Source organism: Mirounga leonina, unplaced genomic scaffold, assembly GCF_011800145.1.
Source record: "Mirounga leonina isolate KUSES-001 unplaced genomic scaffold, KU_Mleo_1.0 Mir_91, whole genome shotgun sequence".
NCBI classification, from domain to species: domain Eukaryota; kingdom Metazoa; phylum Chordata; class Mammalia; order Carnivora; family Phocidae; genus Mirounga; species Mirounga leonina.
In genome coordinates, this window is record NW_023270839.1 from 38,206,134 (window position 1) to 38,227,697 (window position 21,564).

General features: G+C 41.2%; 1 protein-coding gene across 5 annotated transcripts in view; it reads left to right on the plus strand.

Annotated features, from left to right (window-relative positions):
• USP3 (ubiquitin specific peptidase 3) overlaps positions 1-21,178 on the plus strand; it is a 109,724-nt gene extending 88,546 nt beyond the window's left edge. For all 5 annotated transcript variants that reach the window (XM_034994077.1, XM_034994078.1, XM_034994075.1 and 2 more), the window contains 4 exons: positions 13,869-13,987; positions 15,042-15,155; positions 15,294-15,361; positions 17,606-21,178. In XM_034994077.1, coding sequence (XP_034849968.1) covers positions 13,869-13,987; positions 15,042-15,155; positions 15,294-15,361; positions 17,606-17,771 — 467 coding nt within the window. In that variant the 3' untranslated portion in view covers positions 17,772-21,178. The remainder of the gene's footprint in view (positions 1-13,868; positions 13,988-15,041; positions 15,156-15,293; positions 15,362-17,605) is intronic.
• Positions 21,179-21,564: the final 386 nt, after the last annotated feature.

Consider the following 21,564-nt stretch of genomic DNA (forward strand, 5'->3'; position numbering starts at 1 on the left):
AAAGGCATGGAGCAAAATCTGCCACTCTATGCCCCCACAGCTGTGGCAGAGAGGCTAATTGCAAGCAGCTAGGCTGAATGTGGGTTTCACCCTACAGTGAGTCCAGGGTGGCCTCAGACAGGCATCTCAATGGCATAGGGACCAAACTCTGCAGTGCATCTACAGCAAGCAAAGTGGGTCATTGCAGCTCCCTAGGCTGAAGACTGTTGCAGCTTACCCACGATAGTAGGTCACATGTAGCCCACATAGAGGGCTCCCTTGGAGTGCCTGGTTCTGGTGACCTGAGAGGGACGCTGTGCTACAGAGCACCACAGACCTCTTCTACACAAGGCCACCACTTTCAAGACCAGGAGATGTGGCTGACCTGATAGAAAGTTACAAAATGTAAGTAGAGAGAGAGATGTCCCAAATGAATGAACAACACAAAATCACAGTAAAAGAGTGAAATAAAATGGTAATAAGCAGTATACCTAAGAATTGAAAGTAATGGTCATAAAGATACTCACTGGACTTAAGAGTGGATGAACTCAGTGACAACTTAAAGATAGAAAATATAAAAACCAGAGAGAGCTGAAGAATTCAATAACTGAAATAAAAATACACTAGAGGGCGCCTGCATGGCTCAGTTGGCTGCCTTTGGCTTGGGTCATGATCTCGGGGTACTGGGATGGAGCCCGCATCCGGCTCCCTGCTCAGCGGGGAGTCGGCTTCTCCCTCTCCCTCTGACCCCCCCTCCCCCCTCTGACCCCCCCCTCCCGCACTCATGCTTGCTGTCTCTCTCTCTAAGAAATAAAATCTTAAAAAAAAAAGTACACTCAGAGGGAATCAACAGATTAGAGGATCCAGAAGAACAGATCAGTGATGGAAACCAGTGGTGGAAAGCCACCAATCTAAATAGGGAAGAAAAAAGAAAGGAAAATATTGAGAATACGTTAAGGAACCTCAGTGACATCAAGCATACTAACATCACATTATGGAGATCTCAGAGGGAGAAGAGAGAGAAGGAAGCATAAAACTTATTTGAAGAAACAGCTAAAAACTTCCCTAATCTGGGGAGAGAAACAGATACCAGGTCCAGGAAGCAGAGAGCTCCTAACAAGATGAACCCAAGTTGGTCCACACCAAGACACATAATAATAAAAATGGCAAGCAGTACCGATAGAGAATTTTAAAAGTTGAAACGGAAAAGAATATAGTTATATGCAAGGGAAACCTCTTAAGGCTATCAGCTGATGTTTCAGCAGAAACTGCAGGGCAGAAGAAAATGGCAAGATATATTCAAAGTGCTGAAAGGAAAAAAAACCCCTACAAGCCAAGAATACTCTACCCAGCAAGGTAATCATTCAGAATAAAAGGAGAGATAAAGAATGTCCCAGACAAAAGTTAAAGGAGTTCATCACCTTGAAAGCAGCCTTATAAGATATGTTAAAGGGAATTAGTTAAGTGGAAAAAAAGGGCCATAACTAGAAGAAAATTATGAATGAAAAAAATTTACAGGTAAAAGCAAATATAAAGGTAGTAGATTAGTTACTAATGGAGGTTAAAATACAAAAGTAGCAAAATAGCTTTTATCCACAAAAATCAGTCAAGGGATAAAAAAAAGATGCAAAATATGATATATACTTAAAATATGGAGGGGGAGTAAAAATGTAGTGCTTTTAGAATGTGTTTTAGGGCGCCTGGGTGGCTCAGTCAGTTAAGCGACTGCCTTCGGCTCAGGTCATGATCCTGGAGTCCTGGGATCGAGTCCCGCATCGGGCTCCCTGCTCGGCGGGGAGTCTGCTTCTCCCTCTGACCCTCCTCCCTCTCATGCTCTCTGTCTCTCATTCTCTCTGTCTCAAATAAATGAATAAAATCTTTAAAAAAAAAAAAAAAAAAGAATGTGTTTGAACTTAAGGACCATCAACTTAATATAGACTGCTAAACACATAAGATGTTGTATATGAACCCAATGGTAGCCACAAATCAAAAATTAAAGAGAAAGGAATCCAAGCATAACACTAAAGAAAGCCATCAAGCTACAAGGGAAAAGAGCAAGAGAACAAGAAAGGAACAGAGCACTACAAAAACAACCAGAAAACAGTTCACAAAATGGCAATAAGTACATGGATACTTTAAATGTAAATGGACTAAATGATCAAAAAAATATAGGGTGATGGAATGGATAGGAAAAAAAAAAAGATCCAACTATGTGCTGCCTGCAAGAGAGTCACTTCAAACCTAAAGACACAGACTGAAAGTGATGGGATGCAAAAACATGTACCATACAAATGGAAAAAAAAAAACCCCAAAACTCAAAAACCAAAAACAACCCAGGTAGCAATACTTACATCAGACAAAATAGGCTTTAAAAGACTGTAGCAAGAGACAAAGGGCACTACATAAAGGGATCCAATGCCACAAGAGGATAAAACAGTTGTAAATATCTGTTCACCCCCAAATAGCATCTAAATACATAAAGCAAATATTAAAAGACATAAAAGGAGAAATTGACAGTAATATAATAAGGGACTTTGACACCCCACTTACATCAATGGATAAGTCAGACAGAAAATCAATAAAGAAACAGTGGCTTTGAATGACACATTGGACCAGATGGACATAACAGATATATACAGAACATCTCCCCCTAAAAAACAGCAGAATGCACATTCTTTTCAAGTGCACATGGAACATTCTCCAGGATAGGTCAGGTAAGGCCACAAAACAAGTCTATTAAAATCATATCAAGTGGAGCACGTGGGTGGCTCAGTCCGTTAAGCATCTGCCTTTGGTTTAGGTCATAATTCCAGGGATCAAGCCCCACGTCGGGGTTCCTGCTCAGCGGGGAACCTGCTTCTCCCTCTGCCCCTCCCCCCCTTGTGCTCTGTCTCAAATAAATTCTTTTAAAAAAAATCATATCCAGTACCTTTTCTGCACACAATGATATTCAAGATATACAAAGATATTCAAGATATACAAATTCATTACAAGAAAAAATATGGAAAAAACACAGATGAAGGTGAGACAGCATGCCACTGAACACTTGGTCAATGAAAAAAAAAAATCAAAGAAATCAGGAAATACATGGAAACGTGCAAATTAAAACACAAAGATCCAAAATCTTTGGGACTCAGCAAAATCAGCTCTAAGAGGGCAGTTAATATAGTGACACAGGCATACCTCAAGAAATGAGAAATCTCAACCTAACTTTATATCTAAAGGAGCTTAAAAAAGAACAAATGAAGCCCAAAACTAGTAGAAGGAAGGACATTTAAAAAAAAAAAAAATAGGAAAGATCAATGAAACTAAGAGCTGGTTCTTTGAAAAGATAAAGAAAATTGATAAACCTTTAGCCAGACTCATCAAGAAAAAGAGAGGACTCCAGTAAAAACCAGAAATGAAGGACGAAAGTAACACCACAGAAATACAAAGGATTATAAGAGAATATTATAAAAAAATTATATGCAACAAACTGAAGAACCTAGAAGAAAGGGCTAAATTCCTGGAAACATATAATCTTCCAAAACTGAACCAGGAAGAAATAGAAAATTTGAACAGACCAATTACTAGTAATGAAATTGAATCAGTAATCAAAAAACAAACAAAAGTCCATGACCAGATGACTTCACAGGTGAATTCTATCAAACATTTAAAGAGGAGTTAATACCTGTTTTTCTCAAACTATCCCAAAAAATAGAATAGGGAGGAAAACTTCCAAATTCATCCTACAAGGCCAGCATTACCTTGATAACAAAACCCGACAAAGACACTACAAAAAAACCCCAAAAAACCAACGACAGGTCAGTATCTCTGATGAACATATCGCAAAAATACTGAACAAAGTAGTAGCAAACTGAATTCAACAATGCATTTTAGGATGCCTGGGTAGCTCAGTTGGTTAAGCATCTGCCTTTGGCTCAGGTCATGATCCTAGGGGCCTGGGATTGAGCCCTGCATCAGGCTCCTTGCTCAGCAGGGAGCCTACTGCTCCCCGGGACTGCTTGCGCTCGGACAAATGAAATCTTTAAAAAAAATACATTTTAAAAAATCATTCACACACACACACACACATCACCACAATTAAGTAGGATTTATTCCAGGGATGCAAAGGTGGTTTGCTGTTTACAAATCAATCAGTGTGATATATCACATTAACAAGAGAAAGGATAAAAACCATATGATCATCTCAATAGATGCAGAAAAAGCTTTAACAAAATGCAGCATCCATTCATGATAAAAACCCACAGCTAACATCATACTCAATAGTGAAAAATTGAGCACCTTTCCTTTAATATCAGGAAGACAACAAGGATGTCCACTCACCATTTTTATTCAACATAGTACTGGAAGTCCTAACTGCAGCAATCCGACAAGAAAAAAGGCATCCAAATTGGTAAGGAAGAAGTAAAACTGTCACTATTTGTAGATGATAGCATATATAGAAAACCCTAAAGGCTTTTAAAAAAAACTAATAACGAAGTGGCAGAAAGAAAACAATCCCATTTACTGTTGCAGCAAAAAGAACAAAATACCTAGGAATAAATTTAACCAAGGAGGTGAAAGATCTATATATACTCTGATGAAAGAAATAGAACATGACACAAAGAAATGGAAAGATATACCATACTCATGGGTTGGAAGATTGTTAAAATGTCCATACTACCCAAAGCAATCTACAAATTCAACCTCTGTCAGAATACCAATGATATTTTTCACAGAAGTAGAACAATCCTAAAATTTATGAAAGCACAAAAGACAGCTAAAGCAATCGTGAGAAAAGAACAAAGCAGAGGTATCACAATCCCAGATTTCAAGATATAATACAAAGCTATACTAATCAAAACAAAAACAGACATACAGGTCAATGGAACAGGATAGAGAGCCCAGAAATAAATCCACCCCTATATGGTCAATTAAACAACAACAAAGGAGGCAGGAATATACACTGAAGACAATCTTTTCAATAAATGGTGTTGGGAAAATTGGACATTTACTTGCAAAAGAATGAAATTGGACCACTTTCTTACACCATACACAAAAACAAACTCAAAATGGATTAAAGACCTAAATGTGAGACCTGAGACCATAAAATTCCTGAAAGAAAATATAGACAGTAATCTCTTGGACCTCACCCTTTGCAACGTATTTATGGATAGGTCTCCTCAGGTGGGAAGCAAAAGCAAAAATACACTCTTAGGACTACACCAATAAAAAAAAATCTGTACAGCAAAGGAAACCATCAACAAAACAAGAAGGCAACCTACTGAATGAGAGGAAGTATTTGCAAATGATATATCCCATAAGGGGTTAATATCCAAAGAATATAAAAAACATATACAACTTGATACCAAAAAATCTGATTAAATAGGCAGAGGACTTGAATAGACATTTTTTCAAAGATAGCATACAGATGGCTAGACATATGAAAAGATGCTCAACATCACTTCACTAGTCATCAGGGCAATGCAAATCAAAACCAAGTGAAATACCACCTTACACCTGTCAGGATGGCTAGTATCAGACAAGAAATATCAAGTGTTGGCAAGGATGTGGAAAAAAAAGGGAATCCTAGTGCACTGTAGGTGGGAATGTAAAATTGGTGTAACCACTGGGGTAAACAGTATGGAGATTCCTCAAAAAATTTAAAAATAGAAATACCATATGATCCAGTAATTCCACTACTGGGTATTTACCCAAAGAAAATGAAAACACTAATTCAAAAGATATCTGCACCCCTGTGTTTACTGCAGTATTATTTACCATAGCCAGGATATGGAAGCAACCCAAGTGTCTATGGATATATGAAAGGATAAAGAAGATGGGATAGATATATACAATGTATATTACTCAGCTATAAAGAGGAATGAGATCTTGCCATTTGGGACAACATGGATGGATTTAGTGTTATGCTAAGGGAAATAAGTCAGAGAAAGACAAATGCCATGTAATTTTACATATAAGTAGAATCTAAAAAACAAAACAAGATTCTTAAATATAGAGATTAAACTGGTGGTTACCATAGGGGAGGTGCATAGGGAGATAGGTGAAATAGATAAAAGGGTTTAAGAGGCATAAACTTCCTGGGGCACCTGGGTGGCTCAGTCGTTAAGCGTCTGCCTTCAGCTCAAGTCATGATCCTGGGGTGCTGGGATCGAGCCCCGCATCAGGCTCCCTGCTCAGCGGGAAACCTGCTTCTCCCTCTCCCACTCCCCCTGCTTGTGTTCCCTCTCTTATTGTGTCTCTGTCAAATAAATAAATAAAATCTTAAAAAAAAAAAAAAGGCATAAACTTCCTGTTATAAGTCATGGAGATGAAAAATATGGCATAGGGAATATAGTCAATAACATTGTAATAATGTTGTATTACAGTTACAGGGGGATTTTAATACCCAACTTGCATCAGTGGATAGATCCAGACAGAAAATCAATAAGGAAATGTGGCCTTAAATGACACATTAGACCAGATGGACTTAACAGATAAATACAATGTGTCTCATCCAAAATCAAAAGAATACATTCTTGGGATGCCTGGGTGGCTCAGTCGGTTAAGCGTCTGCCTTCGGCTCAGGTCATGATCCCAGGGTCCTGGGATCGAGTCCCGCATTGGGCTCCCTGCTCCGTGGGGAGCCTGCTTCTCCCTCTGCCTCTGCCTCTCTATCTCTCATGAATAAATAAATAAAATCTTTAAAAAAAAATACATTCTTCTCAAGTGCACATGGAACATTCTTCAGGGTAGATCCATTTGTTAGGCCACAAAAGAAGTCTCATACATTTAAGAGGACTGAAATCACATCAGACATTTTTTCTGACCACAGTGGTATGAAACTAGACATCAGCTATGAGAAGAAAACCGGAAAATCCACAAGTACATGGAGATTAAATGACATGCTACTGAACAACCAACGGGTCAAAGAAGAAATCAAAGAGAAATTTTTAAAATGCCTTGTGAAAATGAAACTGGAAACACAATGTACCAAAACTTAAGGGATACAGCAAAAGCAGTTCTAGGAGGGAAGTTCACAGCAATAAATACCTACTTTGAGAAACAAGGAAAATCTTGAATAAACCTAACTTTACACCTTAAAGAATGAGAAAAAGAACAAAGCCCAAAGTTAGAAGAAGGAGGGAAATAAAGATTGGAGTGGAAATAAATGAGACTAAAAAGACAATAGAAAAGATCAACAAAATAGCTGGTTCTTTGAAAAGGTAAAAATCAGCAAACCTTGAGCCATTCTAATTGAAACAAAGACAGGACTCAAAATCAGAAAGGAAAGTGGGGACATTACAACTGATGCCACAGAAATACAAAGGATCTTAAGAGACTACTGTGAACAGTTACACACCGAGAAATTGGAGACCTAGAAGAAATGGATAAATTCCTAGAAATATACAACCTACCAAGACTGAATTACGAAGAAACAGAAAATATGAACAGACTGATTACTAGTAAGGAGATTGAATCAGTAATCGAGAATCTTCCAACAAACAGATGTCTGGGACTATACAACTTCAGTGATAAAATCTACCAAACATGCAAAGAATTCATACCAATCCTCAGACTCTTCCAAAAAATAGAAGAGGAAAGAACACTTTTAAACTCATTTTACAAAGCCATTCTGCAATTGCCCTGATACTAAACTAGACAAGGGGACCATAACAAAAGCAAATTACAGGCTGATATTCCTGATTAACACAGATGCAGAAATTCTCAATAAAATATTAGCAAACTGAATTCAACAATATTGTTGACCTTTCAACATGGGTTTGAACTACACATGTCCACTTACATGTGACTTGTTTTGATTAATACAGTACAGTATTATAAGTGTATTTTCTCTTCCTTGTGATTTTTTTCCCCAAGATTTTATCTATTTATTTTAGAGAGCACAAGTGTGCAAGTGGGGGGAAGGGGAGAGAGAATCTCAAGCAGACTCCACACTGAGCACAGAGCCCAATTCAGGGCTCAATCCCATGACCCTGAGATCATGACCTGAGCTGAAACCAAGAGTCAGATGCTTAACTGAGCCACCCAGGTGCCTCTTCTTTGTGATTTTTTTTTTTTTTAAGATTTTATTTATTTATTTGACAGAGAGAGACACAGCAAGAGAGGGAGCACAGGCAGGGGGAGTGGAGAGGGAGAAGCAGGCTTCCCGCTGAGCAGGGAGCCCGATGCGGGGCTCGATCCCAGGACCCTGGGATCATGACCTGAGCTGAAGGCAGACGCTTAACCGACTGAGCCACCCAGGCGCCCTTCTTTGTGATTTTTTTAAATAACATTTTTCTTTTATCTTACTTTACTAGAGGAGTACAGTATATAATACATATACAAAATGTGTGTTAATTGACTTATCATTAGAGTTCTGGTCAACAGTAGGCTATCAGTATTAAATTTTGAGGTAGTCAAAAGGTATACATGAATTTTCAACTGCATAGGCGTTGGTGCCCTGAAACCCCTATGTTGTTCAAGGGTCAACTGTACATTAAGGGATCATACACCATAATCAAGCAGGATTTATTCCAGGGATGCAGGGATGGTTCAAGATCTATAAATCATTGTTATACACCACATTAACAAAATCAGGGATAAAAATATAATTATCTCAGTAGATGCATAAAAAGCATTGACAAAATTCAATACCCATTTATTATTTTTAGAGAGCACGAGGATAGGTGGGGGGAGGGGCAAAGGAAGAGAGAATCTCAAGCAGGCTCCACACCCAGCACAGAGCATGACACGAGGCCCAATCTCAAGACCCTGAGATCATGACCTGAGCTGAAATTAAGAGTTGGATGCTTAACTGACTGAGCCACCTAGGTGCCCCAATACCGATTTATGATAAAAACTCAGAGAGGGTATAGAGGGTACCTTCCTCAACATAGTAAAGGCCATATATGACAAGCCCATAGTTAAGATCATACTCAACGGTGAAAAGCTGAAAGCTTTTCCTCAGAGATAAGGTATAAAACAGGGATGCCCACTTTCAACATTTTTATTCAATAAGGTATTAAAAATTCTCACCAGAGCAATTAGGTAAGGAAAAAAAAAAGGCATCTAAATTGGAAAGGAAGACATAAAACTGTCACTATTTACAGATGACATGATATTATATATGGAAACCCTTAAGATTCCACCAAAAAAATGTATTCAGTAAAGTTGCAGGATCAAAATCAAAACACAAAAATCTATTGCATTTTTATACACTAATAATGAACTATCAGAGAAATTAAAATAATCACTTTTACAATTGCATCAAAAAGAATACCCAGGAATAAATTTAACTGAGGTAAAGGACCTATACACTGAAAACTGTAAGACAAGAAAGAAATTAAAGATGACACAAACAAATGGAAAGATATACCATGCCCATGGATTGGAAGAATTAATGTTATTCACACTACCCTAAGCAATCTACAGAGTCAGTGCAATCCCTATCAAAATTCCAATGGTATTTTTCATAGAAGTAGAACAAACAATCCTAAGTTTTGTATGGAATCACAAAAGACCCCAAATAGGCAAAGAAATCTTGAGAAAGAACAAAGCCATGGGGCGCCTGGGTGGCTCAGGCGTTAAGCATCTGCCTTTGGCTCAGGTTATGATCCCAGGGTCCTGGGATCGAGCCCCGCATCGGGCTCCCTGCTCCGTGGGAAGCCTGCTTCTCCCTCTCCCACTCCCCCTGCTTGCGTTCCCTCTCTCACGGTCTCTCTTTTTCAAATAAATAAATAAAATCTTAAAAAAAGAAGAAGAACAAAGCCAGAGGCTTCACATGCCTTGATTTTAAACTAAATTACAAAGCCATAGTAGTCACAACAGTATGGTTTTGGCATAGAAACAGACATATCAGTGGAACAGAATAGAGCCCAGAAATAAACCATACATACATGGTCAATTTACAACAAAGGAGCCAAGAATATACAAGGGGAAAGGATAATCTCGTCAATAAATGATTTTGGGAAAACTGAACAGCCACATGCAAAGGAGTGAAAGTGGACTACTTTCTTACACCATACACAAAAGTTAACTCAAAATGGATTGAAGACTGGAACCTAGGACCTGAAACCATGAAGGTTCCAGAAGAAAACGTAGGTAGTAAACTTCTTGACATAGGTCTTGGCAGTGACTTTTTGAATCTGTCTCCAAAAGCAAAGGCAACAAAAGCAAAATTAAATACAAGGGATTACTTCAAACCAAAAAGCCTCTGTACAGCAAAGGGAATAAAATGAGAAGGCAAATTACTGAATGGGAGAAAATACTTGTAAATAGTGTTTGTTAAGGGGTTTAATATCCAGAATGTATAAAGAACCCATACAACTCAGTAGCAAAAACAAAACAACAACCAGTTCCATTTTAGAAAAAGGGAGAAAATCCTAATAGACATCTTTCCAAAGATGACATACAGATAGCCAACAGGTAAATGAAAAGATGCTCTACATCACTCATCAGGGAAATGCAAATCAAACCACAATGAGCTATCACTTCACAACTGTTACAATGGCTGTTATCAAAAACATAAGAAATAACAAGTGTTAGGGAGGATGTGGAGTAAATGGAACCCTTATGCACTGTTGGAATGTAAATTGGCACAGCCACTGTGGAAAACGGGGGGGGGGGGGGTGTTCCTCAAGAAAATAGAGCTACCCTACGACCCAGCAATTGCACTATTTACCCCAAAGATACAAATGTAGTGACCCAAAGGGGCATGTGCACCCCAGTGTTTATAGCAGCAATGTCCACAATAGCCAAACTATGGAAAGAGCCCAGATGTCCATCGACAGATGAATGGATAAAGATGTGTGTGTGTGTGATGGAATATTATGCAGCCATCAAAAAATGAAATCTAGCCATTTGCAATGACGTGGATGGCCCTAGAGGGTATTATGCTAAGCGAAATAAGTCAATCAGAGAAAGACAGTTACCATATGATCTCACTGATGTGGAATTTAAGAAACAAAACAGAGGATCCTAGGGGAAGAGAGGAAAAAATAAAACAAGATGAAACCAGAGAGGGAGACAAACCATAAGAGACTCTTAATCACAGGAAACAAACTGAGGGTTGCTGGAAGGAAGAGGGGTGGAGGGATGGGGGTAACTGGGTGATGGACATTAAGGAGGACCTGTGATGTAATGAGCACTGGGTATTATACAAGACTAATGAATCACAGGCCTTTACCTATGAAACCAGTAATACATTATATGTTAATTGAACTTTAATAAAAAATGTTAAAAAAAATTAAAGTAGAACTACCATATGATCCAACAGTTCCACTTCTGGGTATTTTTCCAAAGAAAATGAAAATACTAACTTGAGGGCGCCTGGGTGGCTCAGTCGTTAAGCGTCTGCCTTCGGCTCAGGTCATGATCCCAGGGTCCTGGGATCGAGCCCTGCATCGGGCTCCCTGCTCGGCGGGAAGCCTGCTTCTCCCTCTCCCACTCCCCCTGCTTTTGTTCACTCTCTCGCTGTGTCTCTCTCTGTCAAATAAATAAAATCTTTAAAAAAAAAAAAAAAAAAAAAAAAGAAAATACTAACTTGAAAAGATATGATCCCTATGTTCATGCAGCATTATTTACAATAATCCAAGAAGCAACTGTTGGATGAATGGATAAAGACAATATGTTTATATAATGACATATTATTCAGCCATAAAGAATGAAATCTTGCCATTTAGAACAAAATGGATGGAACTTGAGGGCATTATGCTAAGTTAAAGTCAGAGAAAGACAAATACCACATGATCTCATTTATATGTGGAATCTAAAAAACCCCACACCAAGTTCATAGATACAGAAAATAAATTGGTAGTTACCAGAGGTGTGGGATGGGAAGTGGGCAAAATACTTGAAAGGGGTCAAAAAGTAGAAACTTGAGGTTATAAATAAGTCATGGGGATGTAATAATATAGCATGGTGACTATAGTTAATACTGTATTGTATACTTAAAAGTTGCTAAGATAGGGGTGCACCTGGGTGGCTCAGTCGTTAAGCATCTGCCTTCAGCTCAGGTCATGGTCCTAGGATCCTGGGATCGAGCCCCATGTCGGGCTCCCTGCTCAGCAGGAAGCCTGCTTCTCCCTCTCCCACTCCCCCTGCTTGTTGTGTTCCCTCTCTTGCTGTGTCTCTGTCAAATAAATAAAATCTTTAAAAAATAAAAAGTCGCTAAGATAATAAAAAGTTCTCATCACAGGAAAAAAATCTTAATGGATGTTAATTAGACTTATTGTGGTGATCATGTCCCAACAGATACAAATATTGAATGTATATTGTATAGCTGAAATTAATATGTTAGGTGCCAATTATACCTCAAAAAAACCAAACCAAACCAAACACACAACTCCACAAAGAATGCATGGTTCCCCTTTTCCACATGGGCCTGTGTCACTAGGCTCTTTCTTATTCTCTTCTCTTGGGAGCCAAGGTGGACTATGACCTGAAAATTCTTGAGTACAGACAGTGTTGCTTTTCCTCATATAGCTAGGTTTAGTGCTTGCTACCCAACTTTTCAAACTAAACATTATACTATTTAAAGATGCATATGTGTATGTATGTGGTCTATAAAGGCAAGCAAAAAGATGATTAACACAAAATTCAGGATAATGTCTATTTCTAGAGGGAAAGATGGGGTCTGTTACTGGGAAAATACAGGAAACTCCTAACAGGGCTCCCACACCTGGCTGCTCAGGTTGCTCACTGCACAACTCTAGGGGATGCCATTCACATAAAGTTTGGCTCCTCAAGTACTGGAGAGAATCCATTTCTTTGAGTGCTGGGTACACAGGCATACATACTCTTCTCTAAAAGGAATAATATTATTTCTCTACAGAACAATACATACCTTACTGATTGCAACAGGCGTTGGCAAACTCTTTATAAAGGGCCAGATAGTAAATACTTTAGGCATTACTGCAAGTAAGGTCTGCGTCCCAACTCCTCGACTCTGCTCTTGTATATAAGCAGCCACAGAGGATACATGAATCAGTGGGCGTGTCTGTGTTCAAGAAAACCTTATTTACAGGGGCGCCTGGGTGGCTCAGTTGTTAAGCGTCTGCCTTCGGCTCAGGTCATGATCCCAGGGCCCTGGGATCGAGCCCCGCATCGGGCTCCCTGCTCAGCTGGAAGCCTGCTTCTCCCTCTCCCAATCCCCCTACTTGTGTTCCCTCTCTCGCGGTCTCTGTGTCAAATAAATAAAATCTTTAAAAAAAAGAAAGAAAAGAAAACCTTATTTACAAAACCAGGTGGCTGGATTTGGCTTGGGGCCGCAGTTTACCAAACCCCAGATTACACAAGCCTTCAAAAAAATTTATCTGTGGTTTGTCCAGGGGACTGAGAGTAGAGCCTGGAACAGAGGATTCCCTGGAGGTATCGTAGGAAGGTTGGTAATGTAGCCTTCTGTCATCTGCGTTTATTTTTTAATAAGTTATGACTGTGAAAATGTTTGCTCTAAACCTGACTTTTTTATGAACTTGGGGGCTTTGTCCTCTGTAAGGTAAGATATTGAGAGAAGATTGCTGCTCAAACCTTGATTTTTTTAATTAAGGAAACCATTTTTAGCAAAAGTATCCAGACTAATTCTTCATTAATAGCACCAAACCCAGCAGTACCACCTGTCATTAAGTGATGGTTACCAGATGTCAGACATGATGCCAGGCACTTGACACACAGTATTTTTCCTCACAACAGTGCTTCAGAGTAGGTTTTGTTTTTGTTTTTGTTAGTTTTTTGGTCTCCATTTTGCAACTGAGAAAGGCTGACTTTTTTCCAAGGTCACTGAGTTGATAACGCTGAGATTGGAGCCAGAGTTGTCCAGCTTCAAAGTTCACAGTCTGTTTGCTACAGTGGATTGCCTCTGTAGAAGGCCTCCTGTTTTAATGCTGCCCAAATCAATTTGGTTTTAGATTGTCTTCGCAGTTTCACGGACTTAGAAGAACTTGATGAGACAGAGTTATATATGTGCCACAAATGCAAAAAGAAACAAAAATCCACTAAAAAGTTTTGGATTCAAAAACTCCCCAAGGTAAGGACTGAGTTTCAAATTATAATGCAATTTTGAGAGGAAAAATGTTTGATTGATGAGAAGACAAATCTTTTTGTAACTTTAGCCTGTGTTCTCTATCGGTCTCTCGAGTTGCTAGTGAAAGGTAAAGAAACCCTTTGAGAATGCATAATTAATGTGTCCTGATCACAATTTACAGCGTGTGGAAGGTGGTTTCCCACCACACCACCACTGAGCAACAGCGGGGTGTCCTACGATTCCCTGCAACTCTGACACTGTCTACCCGGAGACAGCGATCAGATTCCACAGGGTCAGGTCTCAGTCCCCCAAGACTGCCTCTGCTTCAGAAGCCAGTCACTTGTTACTTTATGCTTCTGACCAACAGACTACAGACATGTATGAGGAGATAGGTAGAGCGGAGTCCTGAACAGAGGAGCTTCTGCCATTGTGCAGTTTGGGCCTGGCACGGGCCTTGAACTGTTCTGGTTCCCCATCTGGAAGCTCTCTAAACCCCTCACTTTGGATTTTTATGGCGGCTTCATTACATAGGCTTGACTGAGTAACTCACTGGCTGTTGACAGTTGTTCAACTCCCAGCCCCTCTCCCCTCCCTGGAGTTGGGGTGGGGGGGGGGGAGACTGGGGAGACTGAAAGTTCCAACTCCGTAATCACAGGGTTGGGTGTGGCACCCCCCTCCCCCAACCAGCCCCTATCCTTAGGTGTGGTCCGAAAGTCACCTCATTAACACAACAAAGACACCTTTATGGCTACCATTTAGGAAATTCTAAGGGTTTAGGAGCTCTGTTAGGACAGAGGGTAAAGACCTATTTATTTATATAATTTATATATATTATATATATTTAGTTTTTATTTTAATTCCAGTTCGTTAACATGCACTGTAATATTAGTTTCAGGGGTTATATTATAAATCACAACATCACAATGTGGAAGAAAGTACCATCAGGGTTCCAAAGATAAACTGATAGGCCACCTAAAATATCGAGACATTAGTACCAAGTAGTTAATTTTATTGAAATGTAAATTTATAATCTTTGTCTGATTTGTCTCTCATCCAGGTGCTATGCTTACATTTGAAACGATTTCATTGGACTGCATATTTAAGAAACAAAGTTGATACCTATGTAGAATTTCCCCTGAGAGGCCTGGACATGAAATGCTACTTGCTAGAGGTAAGATCAGTTATTTTTGTTAGATGGTGAAAGATGGCTCTTCAGTCAAATCAAGTCTTCACACTGAGGTAGGAGATAGGAGGTCACTGAGCACTGCTGCTAACTCAGTCCTGGGATGTCTTCTCCCTTTTTCTGTAGCCTGAGAACAGAGGCCCCGAGCACTGCCTGTACGACCTTGCCGCTGTGGTGGTGCACCATGGTTCCGGGTAAGTGTGTCAGTGGCTTCTCGTGCTTGGGAAACGCACGGTGGAGACCAGCAGTTTCACACCACTCTGGATAATTCTCCCCTCAACTCCCTAAAAAAAGGATACGTTAAAGTGAGTGAAGTAGAGTTTTCTTTCCATCTTGGTGTGAAAGAATATTCTTGAAAGGATGTTGTGAAGGAGGGAAGGCACATGAAAGCAAAATGGAGAAGGGTTCATTGGAGCTCAGCATTCAGAACCTAAGCTGTTTGTCCACAAAATCCTGAGTAGTCTTTACTCCAAAGTTTTTGTTTCCTTTGTCAGATGACATTTAAATTGGGGAAAAATGGGAAATTATTTGGAACTTCGTGTCATCTATTTTAAAGATTCATTTTTATTGAATTTTTGTTTTTCTGAAAATTTGTATTAGTTTATACCTTCTGATTTCTTGAGATTCACTATTTTACCTTCAAATGTGGACAAAACCCTGTCCATGTTGAAAACCGTTTTCCCTCAACTCTGTAGACATTGCTTCCTGGACTTCATCATTCATAGTTACAAGGGCCAAGTCTACTACCAGTCTGAGTCTCATCCCTTTATAGGCAACGTTTTTTCCTCATTGGACGGTTACAGGATCCTGTCTTTGGATTTAAGAAATTACAGTAAATGTATTCCTGGCTTGGTGGTGGATGATGATCCTCTTCATCAGTGTCTTCCACTCCTGGAAATAGTGTTTGTTCCCCACCCCCTCTCTACTTTTTGGAACCGATATTACACGTACAGCAGCCCCCTCCCACCTGTATGAATACATTCCAAGACCCCCAGTGGATGCCTGAAACTGCAGACAGTACCAAATCCTATATATATACACTCTAGTTTTTCTTATACATATGTACCTATGATAGTTTAATTTACAATTATAATTTAATATTAATTGTAATTGTGGTCGTGTTAGCTTCTGTTGACCTTTTGATGAGAGGTTACAAGGAGGATCATCTTCTGGACCACAGCTGACTGTGGGTAACTAAACTGGAAAGCAAAGCCAAGGATGAGGGGGGACCTCCTATATAGTTAATTTTCCGGTTCTTTCACACATTTTAACCACTGTTCAGTGATTTCCATCCGTGTTTCTGAAGACTGCCCTGGCCTATTTTTCCAAATCACCAATTTGGATTTCATCTGTATCCAAATTGAAGATAAGCTCCTCTGTGAAATGTTTAATACTGTGGCAATCCATTTTTCTGATAACTTCCTTTCATAATAGGAACATTCTTGTTTTATGGCTGCAGTATCTTTTTGAAACCATCGGTATTAGAATTTTAAAGCTCTTTGGTTTTCTGCATTAAATGTTAGTGGTTAATTGCTTTACTTGTTCTTCCCAGAACTTCTCTTTCACACTATCCACACCCCCCGCCCCCCGGGTTTTGATGGTTTGGGGCTGTTTATTCAGTCATAATAAATGATGAGATTGATCATTATTGGTAAATGGTAAGGGTTTTCCTAGCACTTGTGGGGTGTCTGTTCTACCGAAGGCTTTTCTCCTGCTGGGAGGGCTGACTCTAGGGCTCCATGGGTGCGTGGCTGGGTCGTGCTGACAGAAAAGCGCTTGCGGGGGCGCCTGGCTGGCTCAGTTGGTTAAGCGACTGCCTTCAGCTCAGGTCATGATCCTGGAGTCCCGGAATCGAGTCCTGCGTCGGGCTCCCTGCTCAGTGGGGAGTCTGCTTCTCCCTCTGACCCTCCCCCTTCTCACGCTTGCTCTCAAATAAATAAAATCTTTAAAAAAGCAAAGCAAAGCAAAGTGCTTGCAGGCCACAGTACAGGGAGGGCACTTCCCTGAAGGCAGATTACTTTCTCAAGCTCAGGTTTTTTCCAAGGCTGTGATGGAAATCTGTTCTTCAGTGGTCCAGGTTTCCCTAGACCTTGACCTATGCTCGTTAGGGTAAGAGTGCTTAGCTCTTGGGTTTCTCTATTAACCCAGTGCCGTGTGAACACTGCTTTGTGTGTTGTAGAAAATCTTCAGTTTCTGGTCATTCGATGGCACTCTTCCCTGTATTTCCAATGTCAGTATATTCCTGGTCATTTCAGTGGATTTTGAGGAACACAAACACCTGAGCTCAATCAGCCATCTTAAACCACAAGTCTCTAGGGTGTATTCTCTATTACAGTACTTATAATTTATTATATATCTAACAAATTCTATGATTGAGCATATCCTTTTGTTATTTCTGTAGCCCTTTTCTTTCATTTTTTTTTTACTTTCCCTTACAGGGTCGGTTCTGGACATTACACAGCCTATGCAACTCATGAAGGTCGCTGGTTCCATTTCAATGACAGTACTGTAACACTGACTGATGAAGACACCGTTGTGAAAGCAAAGGCCTACATCCTTTTCTATGTGGAACGCCAGGCCAAAGCTGGATCAGATAAACTTTAATACCTCCTTTAAATCATTATTTGTCAACTATACCGGACAAACATTTCCAATTTTCCGTAAATACTTGATCCAAGATTTAATTTCATTATGCACTTTTCAATTTCCTATTTTGGGTTTAGTTTTATTTTGTCAGTGGTAGTGACGTATTGAACATGGGCACCAACTAATTTGTTTTTTTAGTTCTACCAGAAAACCTCAGCAGATATTTTGATTTGCTGCTTTAGTTGTAATAATTCAGTTTTTATATGTAGTTTCAAGAACTTAGTTCTGTTTGACTTTTTTTATATTACTGTTTCCAGTTCTCACTTTGAGGCACATTTACATCAATGCTTTGTTACTCTCGCATGCTGCAAGCAAGAGGTGTTCCGGATTGTGAAGAGAGCCTAACGGTCTGCTGCCCTTCACAGCGGTCACGGAGACCAGGTTGACTGGAAATCCACCCCCCAGGATCATGTGTGCACATCATTTGTGGCCCACAGGATTTCGCTGCTCAGTAATCGTTCCTTCTGATTGTAAAAGAGAAGTGGGAGGGCATCATTAAGCAGGCCAGGTAACTGCTGCTCTGGGTGGCTCTCCAGGCTGCTGTTCATCAGCACTAACTAAATAAATGTGTTGGTTCAGTCGTGCCTGCACTGCAAATTCAAGAGTTACTCCTTTTGAGTTTTTCTGTTTTGTTCTGGGGATATTTTTTGCTTGTGTGTTTGTGCTCATGGAGCTAGGAGTACAGAAAAGTCCAAAGACGACCAAACACATTGAGTGTTTAAAAATCTCAGACTCCGCTACACGGTGTAGAGGTTATCCAGGGAGAGGAAACCATAGCTTCTGTTTGCCTTTCAAACCGGCATCTAGTTCCCCCACTGGCTATCATGCTGGGAATAACTACATGGCCACTTCTGTCTTATTTCTTGCTTGGCCATCTGAGGTCGAGATGCCGACCTCCAGAGTGGATTCTGACCTTCACCTGCACTTCAGGTAACACTATGGGGTCTGCTTCTATAGAAGGAAATCTGAGTCTTGCTACTTTGGTTTTTAACAACTCTCACTGGCCTATCCTGATAGCAGAGCAAACTGAAAATATCTCACTTTGAATAGTTTCTGTTCTTGAGTTTAGTAGTCTTTGTTTCAAAATTGTTTTCAAGAAAAATAGGTACAAGCACTATTAAGATTGAACTCAAATTGAAATCTGGAACCAGAATTCCATCTAAGGAAGGTAACTGTGATTCTGCAAGCAGTCCAGGCCAGTCTGTTGATGGGGTGGGGGTGGCAGTACTTGCAGATTGGAGAGAGGGAGGGAGAGCGAGCGAGCGAGCGAGAACACACACTCCCCAGTAGGCTCTAGCATAGGGCCGTGCACTGCTGTCAGCGCGTCTCTTATTCCAGTCAGTTTCTTTTCTGTCCTCTACAAGTTGTTAGAAGGGGCAGAATGTCTTTCATATTAAGCCAGTCAGCCAAAATTTTTGGTAATCTTGTTTCTCCTATTAAAAAAGCCAAGTTTGTTTTTAAGTGCATGAATAATCTGATGGCTGTCCTCCTGGGTCAGATATTTGAAATTGCAGGAGCAGATGTGGCTCCATTTCCATTTTAATATTCGCTAGATAAATCCTGTATTTTTCTCAGGGCAGAAATCAGCTGCTGTTAAACACTTGAACATGGCCTGGAACAAACTGCGGTCATGGCTAAACCTGTACTATATGGTATGGCAGTCACTGGTCACATGTGGTTATTGAAGTTTTAATGAAAATTAAGTTTAAAACCCAGTTCTTCAGTACCACTAGCTACATTCCAAGGGCTCAGCAGCCGCTTGTGGCAGAGAATGTTTAGGCCTAGGGCCGTGCCATCAGTGTGCAGGGCTTTTGGACGGTGCTGGTCTGCGTTTTCACTCCGGAGAAGAGAGCTTCGCTGTCGTGGTTCGGTCTTACAACTTAGACACGGAGTCCAGAAGCTAATTAAGAGGGAAACATGTATGTAAAATAGTTGACAGTGCTAAATTGCATGAGGTTGAACCATAAGAGATTTTGGTATTTAACCTTTTGATCTACAAAAGTGAAAGTTGCACATAATTTGATCTATATTAATACATTAACACCACATACAATTGAACGTGGAATGTGCCTCTTCTTTGATCTGTTCGGTATCTCCTGTGAATCCAGCCTTTTTTACTTAGAAGGCATACAGCTGGGACTTCTAACATTTGCACTTCCTTTGTCTCTCCGAGGGGGCCCACTGGAGGACTGCAGCATTATAGCCTTGGGCAGTGTGCATATTGGTGGAGAAAAACGGTCTTTTTATACCAAAAGCAACTTTGTGACAGCCAGACCGCTTTGTTGGGGAAAGTGGTCCTCAGACAGGCAGCGCTGTTGGCTTGAGAGACGGACACATCTCCTCTTTGAATTTCTGGAGTGGTTCTATTGCTTGATTTTATCGAAGCAGAAATGTTTTGAGTGACATTATGAAGGCTCCTTTGGAAAAGTGACTGGATCCCTTTGAATTGCGCATTTGAACGCCAGTGATGTAAGTGTGCCTGTTTGTATTTAAAAAATTTAACTGTGTAGCCTTATCACACCTATTTTAAAAAGCTGATCTCCGCGTGCTCTTCAGGGCTTTCCGCTCGCCGGGCGCTCTGCGCGTGTGGCGTGTCCCGCAGAGGCCGCGGCCGAGGCGGTGCCTCGCTCTGCCCCATGGCTCCCTGGAACAAGAACACTTCCTCAGAAGTCCTCCCACACAGATGGGTGATGGAAACAGTTTGTGGCAACACAAATCTCTCTCCATGGTGGAGAAACCTTTGCTTATCCACTGTATTCTACTCAGTGTCTAGTGATGACATACGTCATAGAATTCAACCGGTGAAGTGTACAGGCCCTGGTTAAGTGAACCTACCCAGCAGCTTGGTTTCTGGGGTTGGGGACATATTTATTTCTTAAAAGCCAAACCTCTTTCAATGGTTTAGTGTACATAAGTTTATTTAGATTTATTTCTTCCACCTCAGGCCCCAGCGTCCCCTCAACTCCCTCACACACCCTGTTGCTGACGTGGCCTCGTCACTTGGGCCCTGAAAAGGCTCAGGAGCAGTCTGTTCCTGCGGCCGGGGCGTGGGGCCCAGGACACGGGTGCAGCCACAGGAACGTGCCCGCGGGGCGGGGGGGGTGCTGTCGGGCAAGGTCTCCGGCTCGCCTCGCTGGTGTGACGCCTCCCCCGGCTCTGAGCACCGTGGATCCAGACCCCAACACCGCCCCCCTGCAGTGCTGCGTCTCATGTACTCACTCGCCACGAAAGCCTAGTTTGTATGATGCGAGAGGATTAACGGTGCAAGTGACTGATTTCATTTACGTTGTAATCACAACCCTTTTCTGCTTCACCAACCTGAACTCTTTTATGGATAAAAGTATCATTAAAGTTCTGGTCGCTTTCCTCTTGACTATTATTTCTGAACTGCTTTCAGGGGAGCCACGTGAAAGTCGGGGTACCTGCTCAGGGGACGGCCCGGTCGGCCGGCGCCCGCCCCACGCGGGGCCGCCGGAGGGGAGGCGGCAGGGCTGAGGCGGCCGGAGGGCCGGGCGGCGGCGGCGGCAGGGAGCGGGCAGGGGGGGCTGCGCTCGCGCCTGCGCAGAGGTGCTGGAGCCGCGGCCCGGGCACACGGAGGCCAGCGGCAGCGTCCTGCCTCCCCTCTGCCGCCTCGTCCTGTAAGACGAGGCCCGCTTGCCTCCTGCAGAGCTAGACCCCGCCCTGAGGGACCGGCTCTGGGGCCCTGAGCAAAGGACATTGGTCCCCTTTTAAAGTAAGGCATGCAAGTAAG